Below are 11,741 nucleotides of genomic sequence, written 5' to 3'. Positions count from 1 at the left end.
TATCTGTGGTGTTTTTGGATTTCTTGAACAAAGCAAAACAAACTGGCTCATACTAATATCTTCTGTTTTGTGTTCATTTTAACAGATAGTGTTAACCACATTAATTACATGTGGTAATGTGGTTCAAGTCCCGGCTGAACCCAGGGCCACTGCACTGCAGCGGGGACAAAGCCTCTGTTCATGTGAAGCCCGCTCTCCCCACTGAGCTAAATGGGGGGGAAGAAAAGGAAATATAATGACAAATTGTGGGAAAAGGCTGACGTGTACCTCCTGTATCTGACCAGGCTGACTTAATTCCCATGGCTATAACCCATTTAAACAAGATAAGTGAGCTACAGGAGTCCAGGACCAGAAACTGTGGGGGGCACCTAAACACACAAAATGCCAATTTTGTACATAATGTTGCTTTAAAGACTTCTCAGTCTATCTATACTGTATGTGTGACAGCTGTAGGCTGTATTTTCTCTGGGAATTTGAGGGTTTTCGAGATGTTAAGGTCTGAAATTGAAACTATAACCGACTGGGTATTTACAGCGGACTTCTGTAGTAGTTCCAGATTTGAATATTTAAATATGGCTGACAAGAATAAACTCCAGTGGTACACTGCAGCATAGATATAAATATGTCATTTATATGTCTATGCACAGCAGTATTGAGAATCAGCTTGAAAACAGGATATAGATCTTAACATGGGTCGTGCGGGCGGGGTAAAGTGATTAGTGAAAATTATATTTCAGTTAACTTAATAAATACATTATAAAAATACAAAACATGTCCTTGCCTGTGTCTGGTCAGCATCTCTACAAACCTAGCTACGCCTTTGCTCTCATCAGAGGAGGTTGTGTTGTGACTTGCCCCTCACACGGCAGGGGCGGGGGTGTAAAACGAGTGCACCTCGCATGACATCAGCATCTTTGTTTACAGGCTAACGTTAGCTCGGGAGTCGGCACAGTTCAAGCGTCCTGCCTGCCTGGAAACACGTCCTCATACATTAGCACTAGCTGTCGGCGGGGTTGAGCAATTTCACTGTGTGCTCGGTGGTTCATTCGTTTGCTTTAATCGATAAATATGTCGGCCAACGGACCTGGACCTGGAGAAGACTCCATAGATGCGAGGAGAGGCGATGGGCAAGAGTGAGTCAAGGTTTATTTATGCTAGTTAGCATCTTCATCTACAGCAGCTCATTGTTTTCCACTCTGATGAGGGCGCTGTCTTGGTTAATTTCCTAGTATAAAGTTTAACCCGTTACTATAAAACACCCGTTAGCTGTTTGCAGATCTGTAAACTGTGTGTAGTATCGCGTTAAATGTCATATTTTAAGCACTAATGCATACCTGTGACTGACTCTTTAAATGCGCCCTGCTTAACTTGCACCAGCTCGTTGTTGGCGCCGTTGTCTCACATTTTCATTTTAGACCCTTTTATGGTTTGTCGTCCCTCACTCAGGTCGGAGCCGTCTTCGTCTGCTTCTGGCTCCATGGACGTGGATGCCAAGCCCAACTCCCACAGCTTCAGATACAGCCTCAGCTTCCCCAGCATCGGCCAGTGCATCATCATCAACAACAAGAACTTTGACCGGAGAACAGGTGTTCATTTTGTACTATTTGCAATTCATTTTGATGAAACGCACCGAAAGAAACTGCCGTGAATACATGTTACCACTTTATGAGTTGATATTTGATTAGAATATTAAGTTAAATATCTAAAGACTCGCTTAGTGCTGAAACTGGAGTTCTGATTATTATACTGTTGAAAAGCATCTGGTGGTAATATCTATTTATTTACAATTTTTACTTGCTTTCCTCTTCCTGTGTGGCTGTTTTTGACTCCTCAGAAAAATTAACTTGGCCTCCGATGATGTGCACTTGTCACTGGTTTTATTTTTTACACGACTATCGTCCAAAAGTGATTTTATTATGAAGAAGAAATGACTTATATGAATAACTTGTGGTCCTACATCTAGATTTAAGAACGTGCCATATTGTAATGCTACGTAATTCTAGACCAAGAAAGTCCAAGGTAGATAAGTCACATGACTAAAATGTTCACTTTTAAAACTTTAATTAGAGGTTAGCTGGTTGTAGACGGGCCTGTGGCGTAACTGTAGTAGTATTTCCAGCTTGTCTAGTCTTTCCCTCAGAGCTGGAGGAACACAGGACATTGGTTAATGAGGCAAAAGCAATTTGACCCCTGGAGGATCAGAAATGTAGCAACACCCTAAGTTTACATGTATGTATTTCTGTGTATGTTTGACCAGCTGCCCCTGGTCGCACCCAAGCTTGGGCGTTCCTTACAGTCCAGACTAGCATTCCCGACATGTGAAAACTATACCGACTGACCTAGACAGACGGATGCAGAAAACCGTGTGGCTTTTAGCTCCACAACATACAAACTAAGGCTGCGCGGTAAAGTTAAAAGAAAATCGTACTGCGATCATTCTGACAGATATTGCAATATGATTCCCTACTAATGGGAAAGATAATTTTTGCATCACAATTTTCACTCGAAAAATGTTTAAAACATGATAATGAATGTAAAAATTATAGAGGTCTGTGCCAAACAAGCATTTGCCTACATGTGGAGAAAAAGACTTGTAAGCCAGGACATCTCTGCAGCACTACAGCACATCATTATAAAGCTTTTCTGTCTCACATTTTACATATTTTTCAAATAATTGTGCAAGCCTAATACAAACACAACTCTACTCCCGCTCTGGATCTTATCTTTTAGCCAGTTTCTGCTTTATTAGTTTTCCAGCTGTCTTTTCCTGCAGAGTAGACGCATCCTGTTGATATTTCTCAGGATGTTAAGTAGTGCACTGGCCACATGCTAATGTCATGATGCCATTTTAGTAGTGAGAGAAAACCTGGGTGTTATAACCGTAATGCCTTAATATTTGAGAGGACTTTCTGCTTCTACCAGTAAAAGTATTAGTGTCGGTATTGAATGTTAGCCAACCCTAGGTAACAGTAAAGTGAGGCTTTGCTACCGTCTGTGCACAACAAAGCAGGGGAATTTTTTTCCACAACTTCATGAGCCAACACATGTTGCTGTGGATACCATTCAACTACATCCCAAGCTAGTTAATTAGATGCTCAAGTTAGCTCTGCAACAGTCCTTATGTTGGCTTTAGAGAGAACCGCAGGCAGCTGTACTAATCCCTCAGTATACATCTTTTTGTATTTGGATAATTCAATAATGTGGTGTGTAATGCCCTTCAGGTACCCACATGACTGCAAGAATGATTTGACACACATCAAATCACATGCATAACGTGGGTTTGGTTAGTTCCTCTTCCAAGTTTAATATGGACTGTGGAGAAGTCTGTGTGTGCCAAGTCACCTGGGTATTCTGCTAGAGTTATTGTCATATGTGTCCTTGAGGTGTTAATTATCGTTTTGTGAAGTATGACCATGTCTGCCCTCAAGGATCTATAAGGGAATGTTTATCCAGTGCCTCCTTGTCTGAGGATATAAAAGCCTCATGTCTACAACAGACTTAGATTCTGTATGAAACCTTGAGTTGACCGTTGTCGTTGCCTACTCTTTAGGGACAGTGTGCAATGTGAGCTTATAAAAGCTGAGGGGCAGTGTAAGGATAGCCATTATTTGAAAGAGTCTTTATTATCAGTCTTAGAGGGACCTTTGATATCAATGCAAGCAAATACAGTCTGCTCATATAGAGCAACAGAGTTACTGTATGATGGCTTCATATTGCTCTCAGGTTTCTGTTTTACAAACCTGTCTAGCAGGACTCACTGAGTACACATGTGACTGCTTGGCCATAATGTCCCATGAACCAGAACATCATATGACTGGGTTGAACATCAGCAGTGGCCTGTATCTCCAAGTTCATATAACATTGTTTCCAGCTGTTTAACCATGTCAAATTCCTGTTATGGAAGATATGCACACACTTGGATGTAACTTCAATATCCACCATGTATGTTTCCATTCACAGCATTTTGTGCAAGAACCAATAAGATTTTCTGAAAAGGTTAGAAGGCCAGTTGTGCTTCACATCCTCTTTTTTCCCAACATAGGGGTTGCTGACATTTACTATAGCTTACACACTAGATAGGTCTTTAATCCTGAACCCAAGCGCTATGTACAGACAGCGACAAGGTGGCTAGATTGTGCAGTCTGACAGCACACAAAATAATTATGCCATCTAGACTTTGTTTGAAATGTAGCAGTGTTAAGCTGTAGGTAAAAGTCAGATCAAGACTCATTCAAAAAGATGCACTGAACAGTCTGGGAAAGAAGCAAACTTGGAATTCAGCCATGACTCATTTTATTATTTACACCTGCAAAGGCGTTTTCACATTTTCTGGCTGATCAGTCTGAAGACATGTGGAAGATATATGTGTGTACTTATGTGAGGTAATCAGGTGTACTAGTAAGAATAGGTGCATTTTAAAACTAAACCATCACAGTGGCTGTGCAGGTATGACAGGGTTTTCACACCAGTCAGCATACCAACCATCACATGCTTGATTCAAATGGAAACGTTTTGTACCGTCTACGTGAAACTCACAAGTCGGAAAAAATATAAAATGCAGGTTTAACACAGCATCAATCAACACCTGCTACAAGGGTTGATATGAGGCCTGAAAACAGACCCAATCAGTAATGCAGAATTTCACCACTAGCTGCTGCACGGGACTCAGCTGCTCCCAAGAGGAGTATAATGAGAGTTTAACAGCACTATAGTCCATCAGGTGGGTATTTCAGAAAGCAGGTTTTTGTGAAAAGTCTGAGTTTGTTAACCCTGAGATGAGAGAAACTCTTGAGTTTTCAGTTCCAGAAAGAGAGGTAACTTAAACTCTGGGTCTGTTACTGCGGTAACTTACTCTGTGAACATAACCTGCTCACTGGCTGGTTTACCTGAAGAAACCCTGAATCTGACGGAGCTTTCTGGTAGCAGCTGTCCTTCCCTTCTCAGTCCGATCATGTTGAAGCAGAAATAATTCACATAGTTTTACACCAAGAGGAGAATTTAGATTCATTTAGATGAGCTCTCACTCCCTGACGAGGACTGAACCGAACAGCAGACCGCTTCTCATCAGTCCGTCATTTATATTCTCCGGCTGCACAGCGAATATCAGGCTACACGTCATTGCTGACGTGCTCTCAGATCTAAACAATCCTCTTCGTTTTTTCGTTTTTTTTTAATTACTTCGCAGGTTAATCAATTACCTTCCAGTAGCCAGAAAAAGAGAAATAACTCACATTTCATTGGGCTTTCTTTATTTCCCACAGACGGCTACAAAAGTAACCATCAGTATAGCCTATTGTATTTTTTCCAACAACGTAATTTCAAAGTCCGTGTTTTTAGTTTGCTGCTGCATTGAGTATAGATTAAATGACTTCTAGTTCAATCTGTAGACAGTAAGTGTGTGTCTGTCTCTAATGTTGGGTCCTGGGGTTGAGTGACGCCCTCAGCCTCTGGTCACCCAGCGACCTGACTCAGGACCAGCTCCTCTGCCTCTGTCGGACGTGCTGGAGGCGGAGGTGAGCACCACTTCATGTTCAACTACTCAGCAGGATGTTAGGACACAGATGTGTGTTAAACAGCATCTGTTGGTGGTAAAAGCTACTACAAGTTAAAATATCCACTGAATAAACTTTTCCTTTGTTTAATATGTGAAATAAAACCAATGTGAGGAGCCATCGTGAGACTGTTTCTATATGTCATTTTCAGCTGATTTAAATAAAATAAAACAGCCTAAAATAAAATAAAACATTTAACAACATTCAACCACTTCCTCAAAGGCTAATATAAAAGAAAGTGATGTTAAATCCAAAATGAAAAGACGACCGCATCTAAAACTCTGTCAGTGATTTTTATTACGGCCACAGCCGTTGCCATGGTGAATCACTGTATCGGAGCTCAATTGATGATGACTTTTTACTAGTTGTCAGGCACGAGCTCAACTAGAGTTAACGTACTCAGAGTCGACTTACCTAACTCAGATCAGCTGTTCTGGAACTGAAAACTCAGAGTTTCACTTCACAGGGTAAGTCAACTCAGAGTTCAGGTTTTGACTTCCTGAAACAGGCCCCAGGTCAACTGTGACACACATATAGAGCTGACCTTATCGGCTGTCCCAGGGCTCCTGCTAACCACATGCTGCTAGTTCTCTCAACCTAACGTAACACCTTACAGGTGCCAGTTCAGTCGGTGGCTAGGACAGATGTCACTTACGCGTATTCCAAATACTGTACACCCACACAGTCCAGAGAAGAGGTTTAATAATTAGGTCACCAGTGTGGGGAGTACCATGGGTGTGCAGGCCCTTTTAATATTATTGGAAATGAATCAATATACACCCAGTATCAGACTGCTTACAGTGTGTTATAATGGTCAGATTTACTTTGGAAGAAGCAAAGAGTTGTTGGTTCCTTGAAAATTGTTTCCACAAAAAGTTCTGTTTTCATTGTGTCCTTCAAGTAACCAGAAAAAAATGTCTTTGTTTGTTTGTGTGTTTGTCTTTAAAGGCATGAATCAACGAAATGGTACAGATGTAGATGCAGCCAACGCGATGAAAGTGTTTACAAAGTTGGGTTATAAAGTGAAGGTTTACAACGACCAGTCAGTCGAGCAGATGAAACAAGTTTTAATTTCTGGTAAGTTTGAAGTTGAATTTAAACAACACACAAAAATAATACTTAAGCTCCAAATATTGACCCTATTTACCTGATTGATATAATTAGGAATAAAAGTAAAGTCTATACATTTCTCTTTTTTTCCAGCGTCAAAGGAAGATCACAGCAGTAACGCCACATTTGTCTGTGTTCTGTTGAGTCATGGAGACGAGGGTGTGTTCTTTGGTACCGATGGCTCCATTGAGCTGAAGTACCTGACATCACTTTTTCGAGGTGATCGCTGCAGATCACTGGTGGGAAAGCCCAAACTCTTCTTCATCCAGGTATTATCACATTTTGTCTTTTTTCCCGTTTGTTTTCATCCTGCACTAAACTCTCGTTGGCTTTTCTTAACTGTCTCGTCTTTAATTATGCCTTGTTTGGTCATTGAGTAGGCTTGCAGAGGCACTGATCTGGATGGAGGCATTGAAGAAGACAGTGGAGAAGGCACTACCAAGATCCCTGTAGAAGCTGACTTCCTCTACGCTTTCTCCACAGCCCCAGGTTAATACTCATATACACAAACACAGGATATTTTGTATACTGATTGTTCCCTTTTATTTTTATTGTATTGACCCTGCTTTCTATATATTTACAAAGCAATTCTTGAGAGCAGTGCAAATGTACATAATTCCAGACTGTTTGGTCATAACATGCCAACTCACCCAGAATTGAGACTTTTCCCAGTAAATGTCAGATTTCTTTAAAAATGATTCTATTAGGGCACCGTTTAGCTCAGTTGGTATAGCAGGTGTCCCATGTACAGAGGCTTTGTCCTCGCTGCAGCGGCCCCGAGTTCAACTCCCGGCCTGGGGCCTTCCCTGCGTGTCACTCCCCCCCCCTCATCCTGTTACCTCACATCTTCAGCTGATCTATCAAAAAAGCCATATAAAGGCCAACAAAATACTTTGTCCTGCATAATTTTGTATTAGTCCTGCACGTTAAATTGCAAAGATATCTAAATCATAATATGGCTACATTGCTGAAATAATTGGATTAAGGTAAAATGTGTGAAAAAACAGTGTAGTCCCACTGGCCTGCAATCTTTTTAGAAAACATGTATTTTGTTTCTTTTGGTGGGTCAGAGCCCAACAAATGTCACGTCATCATGATTTCAATGTTTTACTTCAGTGAAACTCCAAATTGTGATGCAAAAATGATTCTTCCCACTAATCTCAAGTTGTATTACAATCATATCTGTCAAAATAGTTGCAATATGACTTTTTTTTCATGCAGCCATATGTTTTAGTATTGCATTTGGAAGTTTGGCCAGCTAAACTGGATTTAGACCTTTTTTGTTCTTATCAATAGTTTAACTTTGTTGTTACCACATTATGATTATTTGTTGTATTAAGGTCTATCACATCTAGAAGTTTCTGGGTTCTGCAAAAAAAATGTGTGCCACATATTTTTGTTCACTGTAGCTTTGGCACTGAAAACCCCAATTTTAAAATATTAACTGTACGTTTTCCCCAAAAAAGGTTATTATAATTTCCCCCTTCTATAATTCAATTTAGTTTTTAAGTTGCAATTTTTTCAGACTTTTTACTGGCTGTAATATTACATTCAGTGGGTTCATTTCATAGGTAGATATTTGTACTGTGTTGACCTCTAAGGTTTTCTGTCTTTGTTAGCTAACTATTGAGCACGCTTGCCCTCAATGATTCCCCTCTGTTAAATAAAGCTTTGATTCACCCTTTACTTACTACCACTTATCTGTCTACAGGCTACTACTCGTGGAGGAATACTATGACTGGTTCCTGGTTCATCCAGTCGCTGTGTGATATGATCAGCAAGTATGGAAAAGAGTTGGAGCTCCAGCACATCATGACACGAGTGAACCACAAGGTGGCGACAGAGTTTGTGTCCATCTCTCATTCACCGGGCTTTGATGCAAAGAAACAAATCCCATGCATTGTGTCAATGCTGACCAAAGAGATGTATTTTTCTCCTTAATGTCGTCTCTACTGCAGGAGCCTTCCACCTATGAAGGTTTAAATTATTTTACACTTTCTGACTGAATTTGTCTTGAAACCTCAGTATAAATATTTCTGGGAGATTAGATGTGACACTAAATTCAGATTTTGACAGGTTCTTGTGCGGTACAGTTCTGATATAGAAGGCATTACAATCTTGTGTGTTCTCTGTTAAACAAAAAGAAAAAAAAAATGAATTGACCTTGTAATTCAGTTTTCACCACTTTCAAACGGTACATGCCTCTCTGCTGTTTACACTCTATACATTTCAGGGAAAAACATTACAAGCCAGTTTGATAGGAAGTTTGACCTTCTGTGTTTGTCTGTTTTTAATCATGGAAGCGTAGATGAGGCGCTAGCTCTCCAGCATCAACATTTTCACTTGTCAGCTGTTTATTTTAACTTGAGGGATCATGTGTGTAATATACCTGCTTTTTATTCTTCTTTTTTTTTACATACTTGTTGTCTTGTTTTCACTTTTGAGTCAGATTATTTTGGTTGTGCATGTCATGATGTCACTAAACTGTCCTTCACTGGATAAGTAGCAGATGAGTTGTGTGAAGCCTCAATGAATGTGACGCTTTCAGTCAGATGGTACGTTAAAGGATAATGTTGTGTAGCAAATTCAGAAGAATCCAGTAAGCTATCTTGTTCTTTTGTTGGTTTTCTAGCTCAGAATTCATTTTCTTTCTGTTCTTCTTTTCAAAGTATGTATTTCTTTGAATGAATTGTGTCATAGCATGCATAAGTAAAGCCAGCCCACTTGCACGATGCCGTCATACCTGAACGACGCTTTGTTTCATATTTTAAACTAGTTCATGTACATGCATTTCTTGTGGTTAGAAAAGATAAGATGATGAATCGGACCCCACAACTTTGTTACGTATTCATCAGCATCGAGTGAATTATTAACCCACGAAGCACAATATGTGTTCTGATTAAGGTCATGGTCATTTGTGAAAATATGCAATTTTTACAACATATAGGCTGAAAACAGTTTTGCTGTTAAAATATTTCACTGATGTTTGACAATCTAGTTTTCAAGTCATTTTGCTATACATGTCAGTTTTGGGCTTTTTTGTGGTATCACTATTTTATAAGCAAGTTATACTGTGAGGTTTGAATAACAATCTTCTGAAAAATAAAGACCACTTTTCATTGTTCTATCTTGAAAACAGTGTCACTGATGTTGTCTTTGGCTCATTCAGATCATCACAACCACAAATATTAATATATAAAAGTGCTCACATTCCCATAAGGCCTTGGTAGTTTTGCTCATATCTCATACAAGAGTTAACCTCTACAAACATTACTTGTGAACAGGGTGTAAACACGCAGGATTACTTCAGATTTGGCATGTCTGGAGGTGAGAAGAACTGGGCCACCAGATCCGAAAGGCCAGTGCCAAATAAAGCTGAGCCTGAGATTCTTTCTCTGCCAGCACAGATGCACTTAACTTGAACTAGAGTTCACAAACAACAGACCACTGACAGCCTGTTGGATGCTCTCAATACGAAGGCTCACAGCTGACACTTAGACCTACAGAATATACACCAGTGGTGAATAACTACAAACTAGATCAACAAAGGGCACCTGAATATTTCCACCAGCCGCAAAAAACTATAGCATGATATACACTTCAATATTCACAACAGTGGTAATGTAGAGACCAAAGTCAACAGTCGACAACTCAAAAATGTTAGATTTGCTGTAATGTAAGGACAAAAAACAGCTAATTCTCAGATTTATCCACCTCCATTTTAATATTGTGGTATTGTAAAGAAAAATTGAAAATTGTGTTTACTTGATGGTCTTGGGAGGGCGGCAAACCTTACAAAATGACAAATTCTACATAATGTTGCTTTAAGTCAATGCTGCTGGACAGTGGATTTCCCGTGACAGGCCGCACAATGTGACTTTATGCACGTTCTCCAGTGCCTCTTTCAGGTGCAAAAATGCAAACTTATTTCTGGGTTTTAGGACTCACTCTTTATTCATTATTTAGGACTCCATGGTCTTGTTTTGCTTTTACAGCCCAACACTTTACTGTTTTACTTCATTACCACTGTTTTTAGTGAAAAAGCTCTAACGAACCCACTGTAAACTACCTAGCCAACAACAAACGGCAGACACACGGTATGAAGCTAGCGTCTAGGAGGTGAAGACAGTGGAGAATACAGCAGCATCCCTCAGGTGGTGGTGGAGACCAAAAACAGAGCCAAAAGAAAAGTAAATATTGGATTCATGAGCAGGTCCGAAACGTGACTGCAGATGATTGCATATGTGATTTGAATCAACTGGATGTGTAAACAGGAAACTCTAAGTGCTATATCTTAGGCAATTGGAATGTGTTAATTGCCTATGGATTTAGCTTACGATATAGCACTTTGAATTACCATGACCTGGATGACTGAGAACCTTCATCAACTAAATTGGCAACTTTTTTACCTATCTACTACAAAAGTAATAATATTCCACATATAAATAAATAGACAGACAATCAAAATACATGGGTAGATATCATAGTTGCCAACTCTCCCGATTCACGCGGGAGACTCCCGATTTTTAACCCTATCTCCCTCGACGCTCCCGGTCAGTAATTTCTCCTGTTAATCTCCCGATTTTACAGTAAAGGAAACAAGTAAGATTGTGTCCCTATATTTGTTGCAGTATCTGGCAACCCTGGCCTGCCTGTGCGGATGAGCAGGTGTGTGATTGTTCCTGATAAATCCCGCAATCCGGCTTTTCCGACCTTTTTTTGGGGGGGGGGGGGGGTGCGATGCACAAGGCACGGTCGGTCGGGTATTGATAAACATAATGACATTTGATTTTGATGATGACGTGATTTTTGTCGGTTTAATATCACGAGCGAATGGGGAATTTAAGTTGCACACAGTGAAAGCACCACACCCCAAGTTATCTTGAAATCGATTATTATTGTCATTACTGCTATTTGTACCGTTGAAGTTGAGTGACTGAAATCCTCGTCATCCTGTTCAAAGGCTGCAACAGGCGACTCATTGAACCGGGGTGAAGTTAGTTTCAGTTTGGATATTCTGTGGATATCTACTCGGGTCCAGCTGAGACTTTACTGAGGTTCTCCCAGTGTCAGCAGCAG

At 40.2% G+C, this 11,741-nt stretch overlaps 1 protein-coding gene across 1 annotated transcript; it reads left to right on the top strand.

Moving 5' to 3' along the window:
• Nucleotides 1-899: 899 nt before the first annotated feature.
• On the top strand, nucleotides 900-9,798 carry casp3a (caspase 3, apoptosis-related cysteine peptidase a). Its single transcript, XM_030413791.1, has 6 exons — nucleotides 900-1,133; nucleotides 1,447-1,586; nucleotides 6,501-6,629; nucleotides 6,756-6,931; nucleotides 7,043-7,151; nucleotides 8,374-9,798. The coding sequence occupies exons 1-6, from the start codon at nucleotides 1,069-1,071 to the stop codon at nucleotides 8,601-8,603; spliced, it is 849 nt and encodes a 282-aa protein (XP_030269651.1). The 5' UTR covers nucleotides 900-1,068; the 3' UTR covers nucleotides 8,604-9,798.
• The last annotated feature ends 1,943 nt before the right edge of the window (nucleotides 9,799-11,741 follow it).

This window comes from Sparus aurata, chromosome 1 (assembly GCF_900880675.1).
Source record: "Sparus aurata chromosome 1, fSpaAur1.1, whole genome shotgun sequence".
Lineage (NCBI taxonomy): Eukaryota > Metazoa > Chordata > Actinopteri > Spariformes > Sparidae > Sparus > Sparus aurata.
Note: the sequence above shows the minus strand (reverse complement) of the source record. Positions and strands in the feature narration are given on the sequence as shown.

Coding starts and splice junctions, on each gene's coding strand:
- casp3a (XM_030413791.1), top strand. CDS start 1,069: ATGTCGGCCAACGGACCTGGACCTGGAGAAGACTCCATAGATGCGAGG. Junction 6,630..6,755: donor GAAACAAGTTTTAATTTCTG/GTAAGTTTGAAG, acceptor CTTTTTTTCCAG/CGTCAAAGGAAGATCACAGC. Junction 6,932..7,042: donor CCAAACTCTTCTTCATCCAG/GTATTATCACAT, acceptor GTCATTGAGTAG/GCTTGCAGAGGCACTGATCT.